Raw genomic sequence first — 26,293 nt, 5'->3', positions numbered from 1 at the left:
TTGGTCCTCCTTTCTTTTTGATGACCAATTTACCCCTTTTACCAAAGAGCACCTTCTATCTACCAAAATGTACTATTGTGTACCTTAGTAGCGCTTCCCTTCCTCCTCTTTCAATATGCTCTGTTCTTCTTCGCAAAGCTCTCTTCATTTCATCAACCTCATCTACATTTCAATCTGCGCAATGAGAGAATACATTTTCCTACTGGTCCCCCACGGGAATCGACCCCATAACCTTGGGTGTTGCAAGTGCCATGCTATACTAATTGAGCCACACGGGAGTCAGAATATCTTTTGACAGTACAATGATGCAATGTGACATTTGCTTCAACATCAGTTTAATTGTTGTTTTACGTTTTTCAAACTAGTGCAAATACTTCCAAAAAGGAGGCAGGTTCTATAGCAGCCCGTTGGAACCAAAATAGCTTCTGTTCCCATTGATACCAATATATTGGTTTAAGATGTCAGATTCATCCATTGTTATATTTTGGTTGTCCTCCTATGGTGGGCTACCCAGGTTAGGATGAAGATGCCCATAGCCAGTGACCTAAGGTCAGTTTAGTGTTTCCTTGCCTAAACTGATGCTAGATCTGTGCCTATGGGCAACCTCTACCCAGAAAGGACCGATACAGTTGAGCTCCTCTTAATCCACTTATGCACATTCATTATTTATTAAGCAACGATACAAAACCACTCAGTCAAATCTGAGCACTTGTAAAGATGCTACTCATGCTTCCTCTCACTGCTTTCTACATCATTCATCCTCCTGTATACTATGTATTGATTGCCTACAACTATTTTCATTCAAAGCCTAAGCACGGACTGAAATAGCTAAGTTGTATAAAAAGGAGGAGTAAAATGAATGTCTAACTGCATGAAGCATGTTAAGACAACTATCTTGTTTCTGTTTGTATTTCATCCGCAGGACGTTGCTAACACAGCACACATCAGCCTACACTGCAGACTACACATCAGCCTACACTGCAGACTACACATCAGCCTACTACACTGCAGACTACACATCAGCCTACACTGCAGACTACACATCAGCCTACACTGCAGACTACACATCAGCCTACACTGCAGACTACACATCAGCCTACTACACTGCAGACTACACATCAGCCTACACTGCAGACTACACATCCCGTAGCTGTGTTCTTCACTCCTGGTGGGCCACCGTGTATCTAAGACAAGGACGCCAGGTGTTTTCAAACAATGCCACTTAATTTTTTTTGTTGAACATCTATTAGATACTGAAAGGTAACTAGCATAGAGCTGGTCTTTCTGCATTGTCTCCCTCGCTACCCAGAGGTCTATAAACATTGGATGTAGATCCCAGCACAGAGCCACTTCCGTATCAACAGTATGCGGCTATGTCATTACTCTGTATGAAGATCAAAGATAGGGGGTCGATAGTGAGAACAATGGGTGGCAGCCTTACCTTTTTTTAATAAAAGTGAAATTAGTGCTGTGTCCACATCTCCTCCAAATGAACCCTTGTGAACGGGTTGTATTAAACGGGTTGTATTGGCATCCCATAGAATCCTGGGGTCTTCGAACTGTTTTTTTTTTATTGATCGTTATGAATTAATTGATCTCAATTTCAAATTGTTTACAGAATGCAGGATTTTGTGGCAATGAAACGTTGAAACACCATCTTGTGGGTATTTTAGGAGATTCTGAAATTTGAAGTTGGCAGTAGTAAGCACGGTGGTCAGACAATCTCATATGTCCAATTTCTATTTTCTTGATTATAGAAAATAGAGGTGTAGCTAATAGTATGAAATCGATTCGTGAGAATAATTTATGCCTGTTTGAGTAGAAAGTGTACTCTTTCGTTTTAGGCATCAATGAGGTTGTAATCAGAGAGCACATGCTGTGGGTTGTAGTTGGTCTGATTAGATTTGTCCTGCATGTCCAAAATGGCATTCATGTCTGTCCCTGTCCCTGTGAACCATGCCTGAGTGTCTTTGTTACTCTGGATGCATGTTTTACCTTGGTATCCCTACTGAGTCCTCATTGCCATCCAAAGTTCTGGCCAGTCATCTGGTAGAACCGCTGGTTGTGCGGCCTATAGAACTCCCTCAGTCTCCGGATCACTTCCGGGTCGATGGAGGCGTGTGTCCGGCCTTTAGTCTTCCCCAGGCAGTGGGGCTTGCTGCTGCCCTCCGGTTTCTTCAGGCAGGGGAAACCTTTAGTCTTATTGAAGTAGAAGTGCTTGTCCGTCACAATCCTCTGAAGGCCCAGAAAGTCCTGGACCTTTCCTAGTTCTCCGGCTGGGTCGGAGATGAGGCCCTCCCCACTGACCAGGTGGATCTGGGCCCGGGGGAACCAGGCCAGCCAACTCTCCAGGTGCTGGGCGTACAGTCCGATCCATAGAGGGCTCCACAGAGAGTCGATCTCACCTGAGACCAAGACAAGATACTGGTTTAAGACCCTGAAGACAGGACTGAAGACAGAACTGAAGACAGGACTGAAGACAGGATTGAAGAATAGAGTATTTGTGTGGGTACTGCATTTGATCAGGGAAAAACTATGTTTTTGTGTCATTCATTCATCAATTAACTAATTCATTCATGCATTCATCCATCCGTTCATTCCTTTATTCATAGGTCTATACAAATAAAAATGTATCGCTATAATTCTGACCATTGGTGCGGTTCTTGAAGGCGAGGGTCTCGAAGGTGGGGATGTGGGGGGTCTTGGAGATGATCTGGGTGTAGTCAGAGATGGCCCGGGTCACAGGGTCCCGGACCACCACAATCAGCTTCACGTCACGCGACATGGAGTGTACACGCCCCGGGGTCTCCACGGTAACAAAATAACGCGGTGTCTTCTCCATGACAACCTGGCCATCCAAGGCCTTGGGCATCATACTCCTGGGGGATGGAGGGAGAGAAAGGAATAAAAGAAAGAGAGAGATAGATACAGTATGTTTAGTGTTTAAATGGTGTAACTTTTGAGTATTAAAGCCATCTGTAAATTTCGGTAATGGAGGCTGTCATTAACATGCCTGTCACCTAAATATCTATGTGCTGGCCATGGGTATGTCTGGCTATGCCAACAACAACCAATATTATTCCTAGATCTATATATGCTGTAGGTTGTACAGTGGTTGAACAGTGCCTTCAAGAGTATTCACACCCCTTGAATTTGTCCACATTTTGTTGTGTTACAGCTTGAATTTAAAATGGATTAAATTGAGATTTTGTGTCACTGGCCTACACACACACAATACCCAATACTCGAAATTATAACCCCTTTGTTATGGCAAGCCTAAATAAGTTAATGAGTAAAAATGTGCTTAGCAAGTCACATAATAAGTTGGACTCACTCTGTGTGCAATAATATTTTTTTAATGACTACCTCATCTCTATACCCCACACAGTGGAGGCTCCTCAGAGGAGGAAGGGGAGGACGATCTTTCTTAGTGAATTTCATGAAAATAAAAATATTGAAACATTTCAAAAGTTAATATTTTTGACTATACTATATATATATTCACATGTCACCAAATAATTGATTAAAACACACTGTTTTGTATTAAAGGTCTACAGTAGCCTCAACAGCACTCTGTAGGGTAGCACCATGGTGTAGCTGGAGGACAGCTAGCTTCCGTCCTCCTCTGGGTACATTGACTTCAATACAAAACCAAGTAGACTCTTTGTTCTCACCCCCTTCCATAGACTTACACAGTAATTATGACAACTTACGGAGGATGTTCTCCAACCTATCAGAGCTCTTGCTGCATGAACTGGCATGTTGTCCACCCAATCAAAGTATCAGAGACTGAATCTAGTAATGAAAGCATAATCTACAGCTAGCGAGCACTGCATAAAATGTGGTGAGTAGTTGACTCAAAGAGAAAGAAAGACAACAGTTGAACAGTTTTTAATAAATGAATTTCTTCAAAAATGAAGGAGAAGCAAGAGAGAGAGAGAGGAGAGAGAGAGAGAGAGAGAGAGAGAGAGAGACAGAGAGAGAGAGAGAGAGAGAGAGAGAGAGAGAGAGAGAGAGAGAGAGAGAGAGAGAGAGGAGCGAGAGAGAGAGAGAGAGGAGCGAGAGAGAGAGAGAGAGTGAGAGACTTAATGAGAGAGTGAGAGAGAAACTTAATCGAAGATGGTCACCCTGTCTGCAGAACAACATGCAAAATTGCTGTGAAAGGGGCAACACTTCAAATCTCTTGAGTCAACTTCGTGACCACCACCCACTACTTTATAGCGAATGCAAGGTAAGTTAACTTTTAGCTCAATGCATGATATGGGGACTTCGGAATGGGGGAAAATGTCATGGTTTGTCTGTCCAACTTGCTATCAGCTTGTCAATAATGTAAACTGAAGCTTTCAGTGTTACCTACTCTTGTAAAAACACTACCCGTTGTTCTGCTGCTGTATGGGTCGTGTGTCTGCAGACTCTATTCACCCATTGCACACGATAACACGTTATGTAGTTTAGTCACCCAACCAACATATTTTGTTCATTTAAAATCCGTCAGTTGTCGACTTGGTTGTAAAAGTGTTCCAACAGGAAACTCCTATACAAGACTCCTGTATTTATGTCAATTGTTGGGCTCATTGCAATGACTATCACTGTCTTCTTAAGACTCATTTGTATTTATGTCAATTGTGCATGGGATCATTGCATATACTAAAATGCAACACAGACGATAGCCTGTCTGTGTGTGTGTGTGTGTGTGTGTGTGTGTGTGTGTGTGTGTGTGTGTGTGTGTGTGTGTGTGTGTGTGTGTGTGTGTGTGTGTGTGTGTGTGTGTGTGTGTGTGTCTGCTTTCCACCAGACACTGAGAGACAAACTCCCCTTTCAGCAGGACAAATATACACTGGAGTTGCTTACCAAGAAGACAGTGAATGTTCCTGAGTGGCCTAGTTACAGTTTTGACTTAAATCGCCTTAAATCTATGGCAAGACTTGAAAATAGCTGTCTAGCAATGATCAACAAACAACTTGATAGAGCTTGAAGAATTTTAAAGAGAATAATGTGCAAATATTGTACAATCCAGGTGTGCACAGCTCTTAGAGACTTACCCAGAAAGACTCACAGCTGTTATCACTGCCAAAAGTGATTCTAACATGTATTGACTCAGGGGTGCGAATATTTACTGTATGGAAATGAGACATTTCTGTATTTCATTTTCAATAAATGTGCAGATATGTGCAGAAAACAAAAGCATGTTTTCCCTTTGTCATTATGGGGTATTGTGTGTAGATGGGTGAGAGAAATCCATTTTGAAGTCAAGGGGTATGAATACTGTACTTTCTGAAGGCACTGTACAGACTAGAGCAGACATAGGGGGATACTGAAATGAACGTGCACAAGCTCACACACACACTCACACTCACTCACTCACTCACTCACTCACTCACTCACTCACTCACACACACTCACACACGCACCCAAACTCCTTAGACAGGCAGGAGCCTAGGAAGAAACTTAGAGAGGAACCAGGCTCTGATGGGTGGCCAGTCCACTTCTGGCTGTGCCAGGTGGAGATTATAGGAGTACATGGCCATTTAAGGCCAGATTGTAAACTCACACACACAATCACACACACACACACACACTCACACAAACGCACACACACAGGGCTATATAAACATCACACCACATTCTATCACCTCGACAGATGGACCTCATTTAGCAGCAATGACTCCTGGGCCCCACCAGACCTCATGGAGACCCAGGTACAGCTGCCACACACCTCGCAGACCCCCCCCCCCCCCCCCCCCCCCGGGTGCTGCGTCATATTTCGCTAAGAATTATGGGATCCCTTTTGAGGAGATGGTTGGGGGACAGAGACAGGACAGGATGATGATGAAGAGATGGAGAGATGGAGAGATGGAGGGATGGAGAGATGGAGGGATAGACAGATGGAGGGATGGAGGGATGAAGGGATGGAGGGATGAAGGGATAGAGGGATGGAGAGATGGAGAGATGGAGAGATGGAGGGATGGAGGTATAGTGGGAACATTCAGAGGACAGGATGCTTGTGGATCAGGTTTCAGCTCTACCACCCTCCCCCTGCAATATGACCTTCTATCAATAGATCCATTCTCCCAACCTGGCCCCACCACACACACACACACACACCACACACACACACACACACATACACACCACACACACACACACACACACACACACATACACACCACACACACACATACACACCACACACACACACACCACACACACACACACACATACACACCACACACACACACACCACACACACACACACACACCACACACACACATACACACCACACACACACACACCACACACACACATACACACCACACACACATACACACCACACACACACATACACCACACACACACACACACACCACACACACACATACACACCACACACACACATACACACCACACACACATACACACCACACACACACATACACACCACACACACATACACACATACATACACACCACACACACATACACACCACACACACACATACACCACACACACACATACACACCACACACACATACACACCACACACACATACACACCACACACACACATACACACCACACACACACATACATACACACACATACATACACACCACACACACACATACATACCACATACATACATACCACACACACACATACACACCACACACACACATACACCACACACACACACATACACACCACACACACACATACACACCACACACACACATACACACCACACACACACATACATACACACACATACATACACACCACACACACACATACATACCACATACATACATACCACACACACACATACACACCACACACACACATACACCACACACACACACATACACACCACACACACACATACACACCACACACACACATACACACCACACACACACACACCACACACACACACATACACACCACACACACACATACACACCACACACACATACACACACCACACACACACACACCACACACACACACACATACACACCACACACACACATACACACCACACACACACATACACACCACACACACACACACCACACACACACACACCACACACACACACATACACACCACACACACACATACACACCACACACACACATACACACCACACACACACACACCACACACATACACACCACACACACACACACCACACACACACACATACACACCACACACACACATACACACCACACACACACATACATACCACATACTTTAGTCTACCTACAAACACATATACACACAAGCATTACGCAATAACATCTGCTAAATATTTGTATGCGACCAATAAAATTTGATTAGACAGACACACACACACACACATAGCTTTATTTTTGTAAAATGTCAAGACCTTTTGGGTAGTAAACATATTTGACCATTAAAAATCCTATTCTCCCTAACCCCTAACCCCTAACACACACGCACCCCTTAAGGAGAAAAACACGTGTGATTTAATGTGAAGTTAACGTGATAGCGTGACAACATGTGAGCACGTGAAAATACGATCTCATGTGAAATGAATGTGACAACATGAGGATGAAAAATGTTCAAAGTGACACCATGACACTACACATGTGACAATCTTTGAGCACATGTGAAATGCCATTTAAAATACTTTACTTTAAAAGGCATTATTGATATTAATTGAATTTAAACAGTCAAGGTCCCCTGCAGGTTTTGTCTAGTTCCCGCTTTGTCTAGTTGCGGTGAAAATACGGTACATCTACAACATTCCTGTATTTTTACAGCTAAATGAAGGTGTTAATTGACAGCATAATGATTACTTGGTACTCAATTTCCCTTGGGATTTTAACTCACAACCTCTTGAGTGCAAATTATCCAAAACGCATGGTGAGCCACCAGGTCTAAGGGAAAGTTAGTGGATATATTTATTGCCAAGAATACATTTCTGCACTTTGCCTAAAGTTTTTGTAAAAATAAATGAAATATATACAACAACTTGAAGGTGTCTTCTCTATAAAATGACTGTATGCTGCTGTAGTCTGATATAAATTACAGTCAAATCTTGTATAATTTTGTACTGTGAACAAAATTGGGACTTAACCTTAAATGGGATTTGAACTCATAACCTCATGGTCACTAGCAACTTGAAACTTCCTGCTACAGTGCAGCTACACCACCAGAACTGTGAGTTAGAATGAGATACGGCCACAGACTTATTGTCATCAATCCATTTCTACGCTTCGCTAAAAGCTGCCCGGAATCAAGTAAATAATTGTACAATTATCATCACCAATGTAACATCAACGTAAAACTAGCCGTGCTAAAGGACACTTGACGTAGAGTATACAATAAATATTTGAGAACCGCTACAGCGACTGGTACAACCCTGCTTCCATTAGGCTGCTCTCATAGAGGACCATTGAGTGAGAATGGAACAGAACTCCATCACCTTAGCATTACGATACCTTTTAACATTATCACAGAGCATATCCTCTGTATTCTCTATATTGTTGTCATAGAGACCCAGTTCCCCATGTCTATTGTTGTCATAGAGACCCAGTTCCCCATGTCTATTGTTGTCATAGAGACCCAGTTCCCCATGTCTATTGTTGTCATAGAGACCCAGTTCCCCATGTCTATTGTTGTCATAGAGACCCAGTTCCCCATGTCTATTGTTGTCATAGAGACCCAGTTCCCCATGTCTATTGTTGTCATAGAGACCCAGTTCCCCATGTCTATTGTTGTCATAGAGACCCAGTTCCCCATGTCTATTGTCGTTACAGTAATCGTGGCATCCATTTGTAGATGCTCTGGATGAAAAGAGAGATTTAGCATGTTTACAACCTCTCGCTTGTTTTTGTCTTTGAAGAGCTATGTTTAATCATCCCTCTCTCCATCTCTCTGTGGAGCTCCATACCCCCCGCCCCCCCCCCCCCCCACTCCTAGGCCACGGGGACAAGCCCAAGCAGCCATAGGTATTGATCCTGGAGGAGTGGGGGGTAAAGTGTGTGGGAGTTGGGGGAACGATGAGCCTGGGTCTCAGCTGGGCCGAGGGTAGCAGGTGGGGTTCGGGGAAGCCTCTGGAGAACCATCACCCCCGTGCTGTGTGTGTGTGTGTGTGTGTGTGTGTGTGTGTGTGTGTGTGTGTGTGTGTGTGTGTGTGTGTGTGTGTGTGTGTGTGTGTGTGTGTGTGTGTGTGTGTGTGTGTGTGTGTGTGTGTGTGTGTGTGTGTGTGTGTGTGTGTGTGTGCGTGTTAGAACAGATGTGAGATGGTGGAGTAAAACTACATAAAGACATTTTTTAATGTGACAGAATAAACTGGCATCAACTACCAAATCTGTTTAGTCTGTATACAGGACATTAAGAAGCAATGTGTCAATGACAAAACATTGAAAATGATCTCTTATTGATAACAACACAGTGTGTGAGTGTGTGCGTGCGTGTGTGCTTGCGTGTGTGTGTGTGTGTGTGTGTGTGTGTGTGTGTGTGTGTGTGTGTGTGTGTGTGTGTGTGTGTGTGTGTGTGTGTGTGTGTGTGGTGTGTGTGTGTGTGTGTCAGACTGAGCGCCCACTCATCCATTTCACTGCACTGGGGACCATTAAGGCTCCAATCCTTTGTAGCGTTGCCCTGTCCACTTCCAGCAGACATCCATCATAGCTGGGCCCAGACCGCCCTGCCTCCCCTCCTCAACCCCCCAGAGAGAGCCTTAATGAGGGCTAGATCACCCCGGTCGTCTAGGCCTTATGGAGATCAGATCACACTGTACAGTACTGGGATGGGATGGCTGGATGGGCCACACCTGATTTAATATAGATATATACATGTGTGGGAGCACAAACACACAAACACACACACACACAGTAATCAAGAAACACTCATATATTTCCCCTTTAAGACACTATTAACATGTCATAACAGAATTCAGACTCCCCTACTCTTAGCCCATGTTTCACTATCCCATTCAAAAAAAAAAGCTTTCAAGGAATCCACTAGATTCCCTTTCCTGTCAGACGTGATCTCACCTAACACACCCCTTCTGAAGATCACATGTTTTGGCAGCCGTTCTTCAGCCATTTGCACGGCAATTATATTCCTGTGTAAATACACAGGCGCACATGTGCAACGTCAAGCCCGGGATCCATTGGTATAAATTGATACGCTGCTTTTAACGAGTTAATCTGAATTGCAAATGAACCACAGCCATGTGAGAACATCTGACTCTGTAAAGACCACTAAATTGGAATCCGTCATTGGGGATGCCTTCTTCTCCGGATCTAAACAGAACTACCTATCTAAACCTCTGAATGGCTGCCATGTTGAATTATTAGTAAACAACTAATTGATTGCAACACTGTCATCTATACTTGTGATACTGACCACAGGATTTGTAAAGACAGATTCATATACAGTAAGAGAAACACAATTCCTATATCAAAAGACAAATACAGCAACATATTTGATGACTGGTTCAGAAAATGAGACAAAACGATACAATCCATGATCTCTAGTTGTAGCTCTGAACCCAAAAATATATCTAAACGCAACATGTAAAGTGTTTCATGTTTCATAAGCTGAAATAAAAGATCCCAGAAATGTTCCATATGCACAAAAAAAAAGCTTATTTCTCTCTAATTTTGTGCACAAATTTGTTTACATCCCTGTTAGTGAGCATTTCACCTTTGTCAAGATAATCCATCCACCTGACAGGTGTGGCATATCAAGAAGCTGATTAAACAGCATGATCATTACACAGGTGCACCTTGTGCTGGGGACAATAAAAGGCAACTCTAAAATGTGCAGTTTTGTCACACAACACAATGCCACAAATGCCTCATGTTTTGAGGGAGCGTGCAATTGGCATGCTGACTGCAGGAATGTCCACCAGAGCTGTTGCCAGAGAATTTAAAGTTCATTTCTCTACCATAATCTGCCTCCAATGTTGTTTTAAAGAATTTGGCAGTACGTCCAACCGGCCTCACATCCGCAGACCATGTGTAACCACGCCAGCCCAGGACCTCCACATCTGGCTTCTTCACAGGCGGGATCAGCCACCCGGACAGCTGATGAAACTGTTGGTTTACACAACTGAAGGATTTCTGCACAAACTGTCAGAAACCATCTCAGGGAAGCTCATCTATATGCTCGTCCTCACCAGGGTCTTGATCTGACTGCAGTTCGGTGTCGTAACCAACTTCAGTGGGCAAATGCTCCCCTTCGATGGCCACTGGCACGCTGGAGAAGTGTGCTCTTGACGTATGAATCCCGGTTTAAACTGTCGTGTGGCAAGTGGGTGAGCGATTTTTCTGAAATCAACGTTGTGAACAGAGTGCTCCAAGGTGGCGGTGGGGTTATGGTATGGGCAGGCATAAGCTACGGACAACGAACACAATTGCATTTTATCAATGGCAATTTGAATGGACAGATACCACAGATAGAACAATGAGCCAGATATTTCACCGGATGTATAAATATGAAGCATCCGCTTGGTGTTTCCACTCACTACCAAATATGGTAGTGAGAGGAAGCCAAACCGGCAGTGGGAGAAGATGGAACCAGACGGATTTTGGCCGACATTCTGCTAATTTTTCTCATCGATGAAACATTTGATCTCAATACAGTTTTCTGTTCCCAAAACTAGAATATGTTACGAACAGAGTGGACTACATTTTGAAGACTTTACCCGTTGCCAAAGTTTTTTTTAAAGTGTGTTATTTAGAAGGAGTACAAAGGCGAACTGAGTTATTACACACGCGCACCTCACAGAGTAGACGTTCTCTAACAGAAATATGCAAATTAATGCTAGAACGCACCAATAGGATATCGCCAGCTCATGCTTGGCTCTGCCCACCTCCTTGCTTGTTCTGCCCATTATGACACATTTGTTCCCATTTGAAACAACAGGCTGTGGTCTATCTTGGTTGAGTTACAACAAATCTTTGGAGACACCGTGACGAGATCCTGAGGCCCATTGTCGTGCCATTCATCCGCCACCATCACCTCATGTTTCAGCATGATAATGCACGGCCCCATGTCGCAAGGATCTGTACACACTTCCTGGAAGCTGAAAATGTTCCAATTGTTCCATGGCCTGCATACTCACCAGACATGTCACCCATTGAGCATGTTTGGGATGCTCTGGATCAACGTGTACAGCGTGTTCCAGTTCCCGCCAATATCCAGCTACTTCGCACAGCCATTGAAGAGGAGTGGGAAAACATTCCACAGGCCACAATCAACAGCCTGATCAACTCTATGCGCAGGAGATGTGTCACGCTGCATGAGGCAGCTGGTGCTCACACCAGATACTGACTGGTTTTCTGATCCACGCTCCTACATAAAAAAAAAAAAGTATCTGTGACCAACAGATGCATGTAAGTATTCCTAGTCATTTCTGTTCAGTGATTACAGTGAATTTAGAAAGTGTTCAGACCCCTTGACTTTTGACATGTTACAGCCTTATTCTAAAATTGATTAAATACACATTTTATCTCATCACTCTACACACAATACCCCATAATGACAAAGCGAAAACAGGTTTAAAGATATCTTTGCAGATTTATTAAAAATAATGCTTTGTCATTATCGGGTATTGTGTGTAGATTGAGAGGGGGAAAACAATTTAATCCATTTTAGAATAAGGCTGTAACGTAACAAAATGTGGAAAAAGTCAATGGGTCTGAAACCTTTCAGAATGCACTGTATATATACTGTATTTACATTGTAGTCATTTGGCATCAATACGTGTCACTGCAGCAGGACAGAATGTTACCCTATGACCTCACAGGAACACAGATCCGGGTTCGATCCCGGGCTGTGTCGCAGCCGGCCAAGACGGGGAGACACATGAGGCAGCGCACAATTGGCCCAGCGTCGTCCGGGTTAGGGGAGGGTTTGGCCGGCCGGGATGTCCTTGTCCCATCGCGCTCTAGTGACTCCTTGTGGCGGACGGGTGCGTGCATGCTGTCTTCAGGTCGCCAGCTGTACGGTGTTTCCTCTGACATATTGGTGCGGCTGGCTTCCAGGTTAAGCGAGCAGTGTGACAAGAAGCTTGGCGGGTCGTGTTTCGGAGAACAATGGGACAAGACTGTAACTACCAATTGGGGGGAGAAATAAAAATAAGCAGATTAAAAAAAAAGTTAAAAAAATGTCTCTCCAGTAAATGCCTATTTAAAAGCTAAATATATATATATATATATATATGTTTTGTGCACCTGACCCTGCTCTTATCAACTGTAATTTCCTTGAGTTGTAGCCAATGATAGATATGATGATGTAATGATATATGGTTAATTATGTGGTGTAATTGGGAGCTCATCATTATCTGTGAGCGTAAACTGACCTGGTGTCAGGGGTCAACCTGCCAGGCCTGGCAGCGATGTCAAGTGGCCTGACACTCTGAGCCCCATCTGGTCCTGGGGAGAATCTGTTGTCACTCTGGGACGTCACTGAGACACACACACACACAATGGAGACGTGGTACGCGCGTGTGTGTGTGTGTGTGTGTGTGTGTGTGTGTGTGTGTGTGTGTGTGTGTGTGTGTGTGTGTGTGTGTGTGTGTGTGTGTGTGTGTGTGTGTGTGTGTGTGTGTGTGTGTGTGTGTGTCTGAGGAAGGGAGAGAAAGAGGTGTGTGTGCGTCCATGCGTGTGTGTGACCAATATCATGTTGGTAAAACACAGAAAACACACCTCTAACTTTCAATCTCACCTACTGACCCTGTAACCCTTAAATCACACTGTCAGAGGTTACAGAATACCAATACTGCATCACCAGTGGCAGAAAAGTACAACATTGTTATACTTGAGTAAAAGTAAAGAATTCTTAATAGAAAATGACTCAAGTAAAAGTGAAAGTCACCCAGTAAAATACTACTTGAGTAAAAGTATAAAAGTATCGGGTTTTAAATGTACTTTAGTACAGTGGTGGAAAAAGTACTAATTTGTCGTACTTCAGTAAAAACAGAAGTAAATGCTATACACCACAGTCCTTATATTAAAGCAAACCAGATGGTTTTATTACAATTTTTTACAATGGCTAGGACCCATTTCTCAATAATTAGGTCACTTTTTCAAAACCCTTCACACAGTGAACACAACAGCAGCCTATGTGGCTAAACTGTGGATCATTTTTCATTGCTTTGGCACAAAATGCATTCAATGACTACATCTTTCAAATTTCATGAATTCTTTTCTCACTCAGACACAAAACTCTATGTACCTACAGGCCAATTGGCACATGTTTACATACTCTTTTCAAAACTGTTAAGCTTAAGTTCAAAACCTAACATAACACATAACTGAATAAGACAGCAATTTGCTACATTTCTACAGTAATACCGTATTGAAATATATTCCAAATCGAAAAAATGAAATACTATCAAAACAATTAGACCAACCACAGCTGATTCCCATTGTAGCTGAACACCTACCCAGGTGTTAGTCGTTCAATTACATTACCATCTATACAGAAGGGGACATCTTAGGAATAATGCTGTACTGTAATGTAAACATGGACCCAGCCAGAGATAGAGAAGTGGCTGACAGAGGAAGAAGAGTGGCTGGGAGAGGGAGAGGGGAGAGGGGAGAGGGAGAGGGAGAGGGAGAGGGAGAGGGAGAGGGAGAGGGAGAGGAGTACGTACGCGTGGTGGAAGAAGACTGAGAGGAAGATCAAGAGCTGTAGTCTCAGATGAGATGAGGGCCACTATAACTGATCATGTAATAAAGCATGGTCTATCAATGAGAGAGGCTGGTCTGAGAGTGCAGTCAAATCTGCAACGCTCAACAGTGGCATCTATTCTGAGACATGTCTGGCAAAACAACAGGTAACATGTGCTTTCTGCAAGGGCATCTGACTGAACTGCACATTACAGAAGTAAATTGAACAAAGCCTCCAAACCCACTTGTGTGTGATTGTTTTTGTATTTCTGCTTAGGACCCAACGGTTACCTCCTACAGGCGGGAGAGGAAGGATTTTCACTGCTGTGCAGGAAACTGCAATCGTTGATATTGTCATCAGAAACAATGGCATAAAACTCACAGAGATTCGGGACAGAGTGTTGGCAGACAACATTACATTTGGAAATATTCACAATGTAAGCATAACAACTATTTCTAGAGTCCTGAAACAACATCAAGTCAGGATGAAGCAGTTGTACACTGTCCCCTTTGAGAGGAACTCTGAACGAGTCAAGCAACTCAGGAACCAATATGTCCAGGTAAGATGACTAAAACACAGAACTGGTTTTGAACAGAACCAAACAGGGCAGAGACACACAATGGCATGTTTTTAGGTATAATGTAAACTATCGTAATAGCCTAACTCTTATGTTGCCTTGTGTATTTATTTTAGAGAGTCATGGAGATTGAAGCCAGGCAAACACCCCACATATTTATCTTTGTGGATGAGGCTGGTTTCAACTTGGCCAAAACACGGCGGCGAGTAAGGAATGTGATTGGGAAAAGAGCCACAGTGGATGTCCCGGGCCAGAGGGGTGCCAACATCACAATGTGTGCAGCAATATCCTCTGATGGATTGCTGTTACACAAACCGCTAATTGGGCCATACCACGCAGAGCGTCTCATTTCATTCCTGGGAGACCTCTATGGAAGGGTTGTGCCAGGTGAGGAAAGGGTTGCAGTGAGGCGAAATCGGCCAACGTTTGTAATTGTATGGAACAACGTGGCATTTCACCACTCCTGTGCCGTCACAGAGCGGTTTGCAGCCCATCCCAGGATGATGTCACTTTCCCTCCCACCTTACTCTCCATTCCTCAACCCTATAGAGGAATTATTTTCCTCGTGGAGGTGGAAGGTTTATGACCACCATCCACATGATCAAATGTCCCTCCTGGACACAAGGAATGCTGGATGCCTGGAGATATCTGCAGAAGATTGCCAGGGATGGACGAGGAATGCCAAAATATTATTTCCTAGGTGTATTGACCAAGTGTAACGATAGTCATTTTCTTCCTCCTCCTCGGACGAGGAGAGGCGAGACGGATCGGACCAATACGCAGAGTGGTTAGTTTCCATAGTGATTTAATATATAACAAAACAATATGCGATACAAAGGAACTACCGTGACAGTCCCGTGTGGCGAAACACTGACACAAGAACAAACACCCACAAAACACACGTGAAACCCCGGCTGCCTAAGTATGATTCTCAATCAGGGACAACGATTGACAGCTGCCTCTGATTGAGAATCATACCAGGCCGAACACACAAAATCCCAACATAAAAATCACACATCGACAACCCACCCAACTCACGCTCTGACCATACTAAAAACAAGGGAAAACAGGTCAGGAACGTGACACCAAGATGAGATGTAATGTGGATGAGAACCTGTGGCCAAATGCAGAAGACAGGGTTGACTAGCATTGCTACTGTATGTGTATCGGTAGATGGTGTATATACAAATTATTGTATTTTGGAATCACTCAATGCCAAAAATATTGACATAAAACATATTGAAGCATATTGCATCATGTCTGATTCATTCCTGTAACATATACTGCAGTGAATTCTAAACAGTAGAGAGGTGTCATTTTGCATTGTGTAATGCATTGTGTAATGCTGCCTGTTGTTAGTGTTCTGTAGGTCATTGTTTTATGAGTGACAAAGTGTGCTTGTTGGGTGACAACCTTTGCTAGTGTTCTGGAAGAATGAGTTGATTTGAGACGTGTATGAAGTGTTTTGGTAGTTTTAGTGCATTTTGGATGTGAAATGAACTGCTGTGCCAAGCTGAACGTTGGTTAGGAGAACTGTGTGAAGAGTTTTGAAAAAGTGACCTAAGTATTGAGAAATGGGTCCTAGCGATTGTAAAAAAAAATAAAACTGTAACGGACAGACGGGCACACTCCAACACCCAAACATAATTTAAAAACTCAATATTTGTATTTAATGAGTCTGCCAGATCAGAGGCAGTAGAGATGACAATGCATTGATAGGTACGTGAATTGGACCATAATCCTGCCTGAGCATTCAAAATGTAACAAATACTTTTGGGTGTCAGGGAAAATGTATGCAGTAAAAAAGTACATTATTTTCTTTTGGAATGTAGAGGAGTAAAACTAAAAGTAGTCAAAAATATAAATAGTAAAGTACAGATTTCCCCTAAAAACTACTTAAGTAGTACTTTTACTTAAGTACTTTACACCAATGTGCATCACTGCATCCTAAACCAACCGTTCAGTTCCACGCAACCTCTCCAACCTAGATGATGAGATTTTAATCCAATGTTTAATCTGTTATGTAGTTAGAGTTTATGTTACATGCACACACACTATAACCCTGTGTTGGGGAATGTAAATGCTGTGTGTGTGTGTGTGTGTGTGTGTGTGTGTGTGTGTGTGTGTGTGTGTGTGTGTGTGTGTGTGTGTGTGTGTGTGTGTGTGTGTCTAGGATCAGTAGGAGCTGACTATGGTAACATCTGGCCTCAGCTGGAGAGATGATTGCTCTGTGATAACTCATCCAGACCCTCCCTGCAAATAAACACACACACACACACAAGTAGACATACACACACATAGACACAAACACACACACCCACACACACACATTCAGATTAGCATGGCCAGCTGGCAGTGTCTCCCTCTGCCTGTCACCTAGACCAGTTTGCAATGGGTATGTTTGAATAGGCCAACAACAACAAACATTATTCCCGAGATCTTTCCATGTTGCAGGCTGCAGAGTGGCTGCAGAGTGGCTGCAGAGTGGCTGCAGAGTGGCTGCACAGTGGCTGTACAGTGGCTGCACAGTGGCTGCAGAGTGGCTGCAGAGTGGTTGTACAGTGGCTGCACTGTGGCTGCAGAGTGGCTGCAGAGTGGTTGTACAGTGGCTGCAGAGTGGCTGCAGAGTGGTTGTACAGTGGCTGCACAGTGGCTGCAGAGTGGCTGCAGAGTGGCTGCACTGTGGCTGCAGAGTGGCTGCACAGTGGTTGTACAGTGTCTGTGCAGTGGCTGTACAGTGGTTGTACAGTGGCTGCACTGTGGCTGCACAGTGGCTGCAGAGTGGCTGCACTGTGGCTGCAGAGTGGCTGCACAGTGGTTGTACAGTGTCTGTGCAGTGGCTGTACAGTGGTTGTACAGTGGCTGCACTGTGGCTGCACAGTGGTTGTACAGTGTCTGTGCAGTGGCTGCACAGTGGTTGTACAGTGGTTGTACAGTGTCTGTACAGTGGCTGCACAGTGGTTGTACAGTGTCTGTACAGTGTCTGCACTGTGGCTGCACAGTGGTTGTACAGTGTCTGTACAGTGGCTGCACAGTGGTTGTACAGTGGTTGTACAGTGGCTGCACTGTGGCTGCACAGTGGTTGTACAGTGGTTGTACAGTGGCTGCAGAGTGGCTGCACAGTGGCTGCAGAGTGGCTGCACAGTGGTTGTACAGTGTCTGTACAGTGGCTGTGCAGTGGTTGTACAGTGTCTGTACAGTGGCTGTGCAGTGGTTGTACAGTGGCTGTGCAGTGGCTGCACAGTGGTTGTACAGTGGTTGTACACTGCCTGTACAGTGGCTGTACAGGTGTTGTACAGTGGCTACACAGTGGTTGTACAGTGGTTGTACAGTGGTTGTACAGTGTCTTCAGAGAGTATTTATTACCCTTGATTTATTCCACATTTTGTTGTGTTACAGCAATACCCCAAAATGACAAAGTGAAAATATGTTTTTAGAAATGTTTGCAAACGTATTGTAAATGAAATACAGAAATATCTCATTTACATAAGTATTGACACCCCTGAGTCACTAATTTGTGGAAGCACCTTTGGCAGGGATTATAGGTGCAAGTCGTCTGGGTAAGTCTCTAAGACCTTTCCACACCTGGAATGTGCCACATTTGCCCATTATTATTTTCTAAATTCTTAAAGCTCTGTCAAATTGGTTGTTGATCATTGCTAGGCAACCATTTTCAGCATACCCATAAGATGATGCTGGCACCACTATGCTTGAAAATATGAAGAGTTGTACTCAGTAATGTGTTGTGTTGGATTTGCCCCAAACATAACACAGGACAAACATTAATTACTTTGTCACATTTTTTGCAGTATTACATTAGTGCCTTGTTGCAATGTTGTTGATCCATCCTCAAGTTTTCTCCTATCACAGCCATTCAACTCTGTAACTGTTTTAATGGCACCATTGGTCTCATGGTGAAATCCCTGAGCGGTTTCCTTCCTCTCCGACAACTGAGTTAGGAAGGACGCCTTTATCTATGTAATGACTGGGTATATTGATACACCATCCAAAGTGTAATTAAAAACTTCACTATGCTCAAAGGGATATTCAATGTCTGCTTTTTTATTCGTACCTATCAACCAATAGGTGTCCTTTTATGCAAGGCATTGGAAAACCTCCCTGGTCTTTGTGATTGAATCTGTGTTTAAAATTCACTGCTTGACTGAAGGACCTTACAGATAATTGCATGTGTGGGGTACAGAGATGAGGTAGTCATTCAGAAATCTTGTTAAACACTATTATTGCACACAGAGTGAGTCCATGCATTTGATTTGATTTATTTGGACCCCCATTAGCCAACTCCAATGGTGACAGCTAGTCTTACTGGAGTCCGACACATAACCAAAAAGACATTACAGACAGAAGACTTCACAATTTACATGTAGTGTGTGTGCATCTATCAGTTCCACATACATGTCAGTACATGTCAGTACATGTCAGTACATGTCAGTACATACACACAACAAGTCGGTCACATGGGGGACAGGGGGTTGCTTTATTTGTTTATTGAAACCAGTTATGCTGTTCACTTCCGATAAGATGGAAGGGAGTTCCATTCACTCATGGCTCTGTATAATACTGTACATTTCCTTGAATTAGTTCTGGACCTGGGGACTGTGAAAAGACCCCTGGTGGCATATCTGGTGGGGTAAGTGTGTGTGTCAGTGCTGTGTGTAAGTTGACTATGCAAACCGTTTGGAATTTCCAACACATGAATGTTTCTTCTAAAAACAAGGAGTGATGCAGTCAGTCTTTCCTTAACTCTTAGCCAAAAGAGAGTGGCATACATAGTATTAATATCAGCCCTCTGATTACAATGATGAGCAAGATGTGCCGCTCTGTTCTGGGCCAGCTGCAGCTTAACCAGGTCTTTCTTTGCAGCGCTTGACCAAATAACTGGACAATAATGAAGACCAGATAAAACTAGAGCCAAGGACATCCCGGCCGGCCAAACCCTCCCCTAACCCGGACGATGCTGGGCCAACTGTGCACAGCCTCATGGGTCTCCCGGTCGCGGCCGGCGACAACACACCCCGGGATCTAACCCGGACCTGTATTGACACCGCCTTAGACTGCTGCGCCACTCAGGAGGCTTGAGGTCTAGAACTTAGGCAATGATTTGTACTAAATGCAATGTTCTTAGTTTTAAAGATGTTCAGGACCAGTTTATTACAAGCCAAAGATTCCAAAACAAATTGCAACTCTTTGTTAAGGGTTTCAGAGACGTCATTAGCTGTGGTTGCTGATGCGTATATGATTGAATCATCAGAATACATAGATACACATGCTTTGTTTAATGTCAGTGGCAGGTCATTGGTAAAAACAGAAAATTGTAGAGGGTCTAGAGAGCTGCCCTGCGGTACACCACACTTTACATGTTTGACATTAGAGGTTTCGATTAAAGAAAACCTTCTGAGTTCTATTAGATAGATAGCTCTGAATCTACGACATGGCAGAGGTTGAAAAGCCATAACACATAGGTTTTTGCAACAACAGATTATGGTCAATAATATCAAAGGTCACACAGAAATCTAACAGTACTGCTCCCACAATCTTATTATTATCAATTTCTTTCAATTTGTGTCAGTGCAGCACATGTTGAGTGCCCTTCTCTATAAGCATGCTGAAAGTCTGTTGTTACTTTGTTTACAGATATATAGCATTGTATTTGGTCAAACACAATTTTTCCCAATAGTTTGCTAAGAGCTGGCAGCAAGCTGATAGGTCTGCTGTTAGAACCAGTAAAGGCCGCTTTACCACTCTTGGGTAGCGGAATTACTTTGGCTTCCCTCCAGGCCTGAGGACAAAGACTTTCCTCTAGGCCCAGATTAAAGATATGACAGATAGGAGTGGCTATAGAGTCAGCTACCATCCTCAGTAGCTTTTCATCTAAGTTGTCAATGCCAGGAGGTTTGTCACTACTGATCGATAACAATATTTTTTCCACTTCTCCCACACTAACTTTACAAAATTCAAATCTGCAATGCTTTTCTTTCATCATTAGATATTTTATTCATGAATATGATGGCTCACTGTTCGCTGTTGACATTTCCTGCCTAAATTTGCCCACTTTGCCAATGAAGTGATCATTAAAATAATTGGCAACATCAAATGGTGTGATAAATAAGCCATCTGATTCGATGAAAGTTGTATTTGTCTTTCTGCCCATAATTTCATTTAAAGCATAGTTTTTTCCATTATTCTTTATATCATTGATCTTGGCTTCATAATACAGTTTCTTCTTCTTTTTGTTGAGTTTAGTCACATAGTTTCTCAATTTGCATTAAGTCAGCCAGTCAGATGTGCAGCCAGACTTATTAGCCACTCCTTGTGACCCATCTCTTTCAACCATTTTTCAATTCCTCATCAATCCATGGAGCCTTAACAGTTCTAACAGGTGAATGTTTATCAATAATTGGAAGAAGCAATTTCATAAACGCATCAAGTGCAGCGTCTGGATGCTCCTTATTAATCACATCAGACCAACAAATATTTTTAATATCATCCACATAAGAGTCACATTCAAAATCTGTTGTGTGATCTCTTATACACTATTTTAGGCCCAGCTGTTGGAACTTTGGCTTTCCTGTATATATCCACTATATTGTGATCACTGCATCCAATGGGTACGGATACAGCTTTAGAACAAAGTTCTATGGTATTAGTAAAAATGTGATCGATACATGTGGATGATCTTGTTCCTGTAGTATTTGTAAACACCCTGATAGGTAGATTACAGGCACTGGTTACAGTGAAAAGCTTCCTCTTGATTGTACAGCTTGATGAAAACCAGTCAATATGCAGGTCCCCAAGAAAGTAGACCTCTCTGTTTACATCACATACTCTATAAAGCATTTCACACATATTATGTAGATACTGACTGTTAGCACTTGGTGGCCTATAGCAACACCCCAAAAGAAAAGGCTTTAGATGTGCCAAGTGAACCTGCAACCACAACACTTCAAAAACAATTTACATAAGATATTCTCTAAGCATTACAGGGATATGGCTCTGAATATATACAGCAACTCCTCCACCATAAACATTCCTGTCTCTTCTATAGATGTTATATCCTTGTATTGCTACTGCTGTATTATCAAATTAATTATCTTAGTAAGTCTCAGAAATGGCTAATTTATTAATATTATCTGATATTAGCAAGTTATTGATTTCAAAAACCTTATTTCTAAGGCTCAATATATTAATATGGGCTATTTTACAGCCCTTTCCTGGGTAGTTGATCAGAGATGGACATAATATGGAAAAGAGAAAACAAAGCAAGAGAAAAAAATATACATTCAGCAGTCCATTAATCAATTGGTGTGTGTGTGTGTGTGTGTGTGTGTGTGTGTGTGTGTGTGTGTGTGTGTGTGTGTGTGTGTGTGTGTGTGTGTGTGTGTGTGTGTGTGTGTGTGTGTGTGTGTGTGCGTGTGTGCGTGCGTGCGTGCGTGCGTGCGTGTGTGCGTGCGTGCGTGCGTGCGTGCGTGCGTGCGTGCGTGCGTGCGTGCGTGCGTGCGTGCGTGCGTGCGTGCGTGCGTGCGTGCGTGTGTGCGCGTGTGTGTGTGTGTGTGTGTGCTGAGGGGTTGAAGCTAAGAACCCATAGGCTTGGCTCTCTCATTCTTCTAGGCTTTTGGGAGGGAGGGTGGAGCTTTCTGGCAGCTTTAGTGTCATGCCTGCTCCCGCTCTCCCTCACTGGCGCTCGAGGGCGCCAGACTGCTTATCATTACGCACACCTGTCACCTTCATTACGCGCACCTGCACCTCATTGGACCCACCTGAACTCCCCTTTATCTGTCTGTTTCCTCTGTTTCATCCCTGTGTAAGCACTGATGTCGTTATTCTGTCCCCTGTCCAGACGCTGGTCCTGTCCTGTTTCATGTCCGTTGTCTATTAAATGGTCTCCCTGTACCTGCTTCCTGTCTCCAGCGTCAATCCTCACACTTAGGATAGTCCTCGTTGAGGAAGATATACGTTCCTCTCAAGTTCTTGGCTCTCTCCAGAACAGCTACCTTGTCCTTGAACGTCAGGAACTTGACCACTATTGGCCTGGGCCTGTCACCTGGGCTGGTGGTGGGTTTTTCTGTCCTGTGGGCGTGCTCCACCTCAATTTTTCCGTTGGTTTATCTTCAGTTTCTCCAAGATAATTTCCCTCACTTTGTCCTCAGACTCCATCCAGTTCTCATGTGGAGATTCTGCAATTCCGTCCACAACCATGTTGTCACGCCTTGATTGTTCGTCAAAATAATCTGATTTCTCTGTCATTGTTATCATGAATTCACACACAGAACTGATGTCCTCTCTCAGTGACTTACAGATTGCTGTCATCTTGCCGTTCTCCTGTTTCAACTCATCGTTCTGACCCTGGGAGAACTGGAAACTGTTCTTCAAGTCCTGAACCGGTCTGGTCAGGTCGTCCATTCGTTTATTAGTTGATTCCACCAGTATTTGGACAAAATACTTGAAGCTATTTTCTTGTTGTTGTAGCAACTGCTTGTAGAACTATTTGTGTTCATTTAAAAGATCCTTCACCTTCACTGTCCTCAACGGTAACCCCGACAGCTTTGGCCTTTGTCATGGTAACAACAGTAGGTTACGCTGTTACTCCTCATAGGTCCAGACAGGGCAGGTCACAGGGAAGATTGAAAACAACAACAACAAACAGCAGGGATCTAGACAGCCACAAGCCCGGAACAATCCGCAGTTCCAGCCACAATGGCTTGATAGCTTGATAGGCAGCTCGTTAGCAGCGAGGCTAGCTGCCACGCCAAACAGCTCCTCAGACCTGGCCTTTGTCGGCGGAATCACTGGACAGATAGTAGTGGTTCCAGCAACTGATGCCAACAGACAATAGACTTTCAAAACTTTCCAAAACAACAAACCGAGCTCTTCCTCATTCCGCGTTCAACGGGAAGTGATGCAACTTATTATGTGACTTTATCACATTTTTACTGCTGAACTGATTTAGGCTTGCCATAACAAAGGGGTTGAACAATTATTGACTCAAAAAAAAAAACATAATTCCACTTTGACATTATGTGGTATTATGTTTAGGCCATCGACAAAACATCTACATTTAATAATAAATGTAAGACAACAACATGTTGAAAAACTCAAGAGGTGTGAAAACTTTCTGAAGGCACTGTATATGCAAATCGTTCTGTAAAGATTAAAGACCGACCAATTCCACCATGCATGCATTATAAAGCAATAAACAATGACCTTCTGGTTTACAAGCGCAGGTGCGCTGAGGCGAAACCATGTCTATGGAGTTAAATGTACTGAAATGCATTCAACCAAAATTCATTGGATATCAACTCCCATTCTATAAAAAACAGACACGTCCATACGATATGTAGTTTCCACTAGATAGGATAGCCACAAAGTCAAAATTAGCTATATTTTAAGAATTTATGAAAACTAAAATTTTCGTTTTGGTCATAATTTAAGGTTAAGGTTAGGATTTTAAAAATGTAATTTTAAGAAACTGAATTATATAAATGGGCGGGGTTCATGACTTTGTGGCTGTGGTAACTAGTGACAACCATGGATATGTACCTGTACCAGTCCAAACCTCGTGCGTAATGCCGGTCAAAGAAGTGCGGTTCAGAGCCCAGCGCGCGGATGTCTGGGTGCAGCCTGAGAAACTCCAAAAGAGCCCTCGTGCCACCCTTCTTTACCCCTATAATGAGGGCTTGGGGTAACCGCCGTGTCGCCATCCAATCTTTAACCGAGTTATTCGTCTCCAAAACCGGCGTTATTGTGCTCCCCTCCCCGGCTACTGGGTATCCGTCTTCATTCTGTACCATTACAAGGTCCTTATACAACGTCCCGTTTCTGTCATGATACCATCCTGATAAATGAAACTCACTGGCGGGTCTGTGGGAAATGGAGTTTTCCCTTATGTCCGACTCGCAGCATCCCGCGAGGAAGTAGAAAAGAGAGACACAGATTATTCCCAGAGAGAGCATGATTAGAAGTTTTTGGAGAACCCTCCTGATGTCCCTGTCCGTTGGGTTGCTGTGGTGAAAAGCTGCCATCGCCTTCCCTCAGAGTCCCATCCGAGGAGGACCATTCTACTGCAACTTTAGCTCACTTAACTTCCTTCACCTCTGTGAAGACACGGAGGCTTTCTGAGCAGCTCAGAGAAAATAAACGCTCCATAGTGACGCTACGTGGATTCCACAAAATCGCCAACAAAGTCGCCGGCTTGCCCGCGTCCCATCTTTCCCTTTCGCGGTTCATTCTGCGCGTCAAGGGATCAATTCCTGGGTTATGTCCAAATATTCACCCACTTAGTCGATCCCACCGGCATGTTGTATAGTCTACAGCTTTTAATATCCGCGGCGCATGGCTGGAGTGATCCTTCTCCCTGGGATTACCCGCCGTCTCCCTCCATGGGTCTCCAGAGACTGCGCGTCATGGGGTCCGTCTCTCGCCCCCCCCTCCCCTCTTTCTCTCTCTCTCCACCCCCCCCCCCCTCTCTCTCTCTCTCTCCCCCCTCTCTCTCTCTCTCTCTCTCTCTCTCCCTCTCCCCCCTCTCCCTCCCTCTCTCCCCTCTCTCTCTCCCTCTCTCTCTCCCCTTTCCTCTCTCTCTCTCCATCTCTGCCTCTCTTTCTCTCCAGCGTCAGTCATTCAGGAAAGTGTGCGCTGCACTCCGCATTTAACTGTCTTTGATTGTTTAATTCCAACGGATTTTATTGGAAAAAGGAGATGAATTCGATGCGCGTGCACGCGGAGGAGAGGAGAGAGCGGTTATGCTGCGCGTATCCGACAGAGCATGACCCTTTTGAATGTAATAAGTCATAATTTATCCACTGATTGTTTTTGTTGGCATTTTGAGTTTTAAGTAGGCCTATTCTCCAGTTTATTCACAGCCAGTTGTGCAATACATGTCATAGCCTATACAGTTAACTTGGTTGTCACTTCAGAGAGCCATTTCATGATTTCAACTTGCAGCAAACTATACACTGTAAACCCCAAGGCATTTTTAACTCAAATACTTCTAGTAAATTGAACTCAAAGTCAAGGATAACTCGCTATTACTTAAAAGGTTTATG

At 43.7% G+C, this 26,293-nt stretch overlaps 1 protein-coding gene across 1 annotated transcript; it reads right to left on the bottom strand.

Moving 5' to 3' along the window:
* Positions 1 to 1,537: 1,537 nt before the first annotated feature.
* LOC139569989 (heparan sulfate glucosamine 3-O-sulfotransferase 6-like) lies at positions 1,538 to 25,615 on the bottom strand. The gene is made up of 3 exons (XM_071391405.1): positions 24,792 to 25,615; positions 2,650 to 2,879; positions 1,538 to 2,405 (listed from the first exon to the last, which is right to left on the bottom strand). The coding sequence occupies exons 1-3, from the start codon at positions 25,271 to 25,273 to the stop codon at positions 2,017 to 2,019; spliced, it is 1,101 nt and encodes a 366-aa protein (XP_071247506.1). The 5' UTR covers positions 25,274 to 25,615; the 3' UTR covers positions 1,538 to 2,016.
* Positions 25,616 to 26,293: the final 678 nt, after the last annotated feature.

Source organism: Salvelinus alpinus, chromosome 3, assembly GCF_045679555.1.
Source record: "Salvelinus alpinus chromosome 3, SLU_Salpinus.1, whole genome shotgun sequence".
Lineage (NCBI taxonomy): Eukaryota > Metazoa > Chordata > Actinopteri > Salmoniformes > Salmonidae > Salvelinus > Salvelinus alpinus.
Note: the sequence above shows the minus strand (reverse complement) of the source record. Positions and strands in the feature narration are given on the sequence as shown.

What these genes read in the sequence shown, in the direction of transcription:
- LOC139569989 (XM_071391405.1), bottom strand. Translation starts at nt 25,273, where the DNA reads ATGGCAGCTTTTCACCACAGCAACCCAACGGACAGGGACATCAGGAGG. An exon ending in CGAGGTTTGGACTGGTACAG is followed by an intron (nt 2,880 to 24,791) that starts GTACATATCCAT and finishes TCCATCCCCCAG; the next exon opens with GAGTATGATGCCCAAGGCCT. An exon ending in CTTCAAGAACCGCACCAATG is followed by an intron (nt 2,406 to 2,649) that starts GTCAGAATTATA and finishes TCTTGGTCTCAG; the next exon opens with GTGAGATCGACTCTCTGTGG.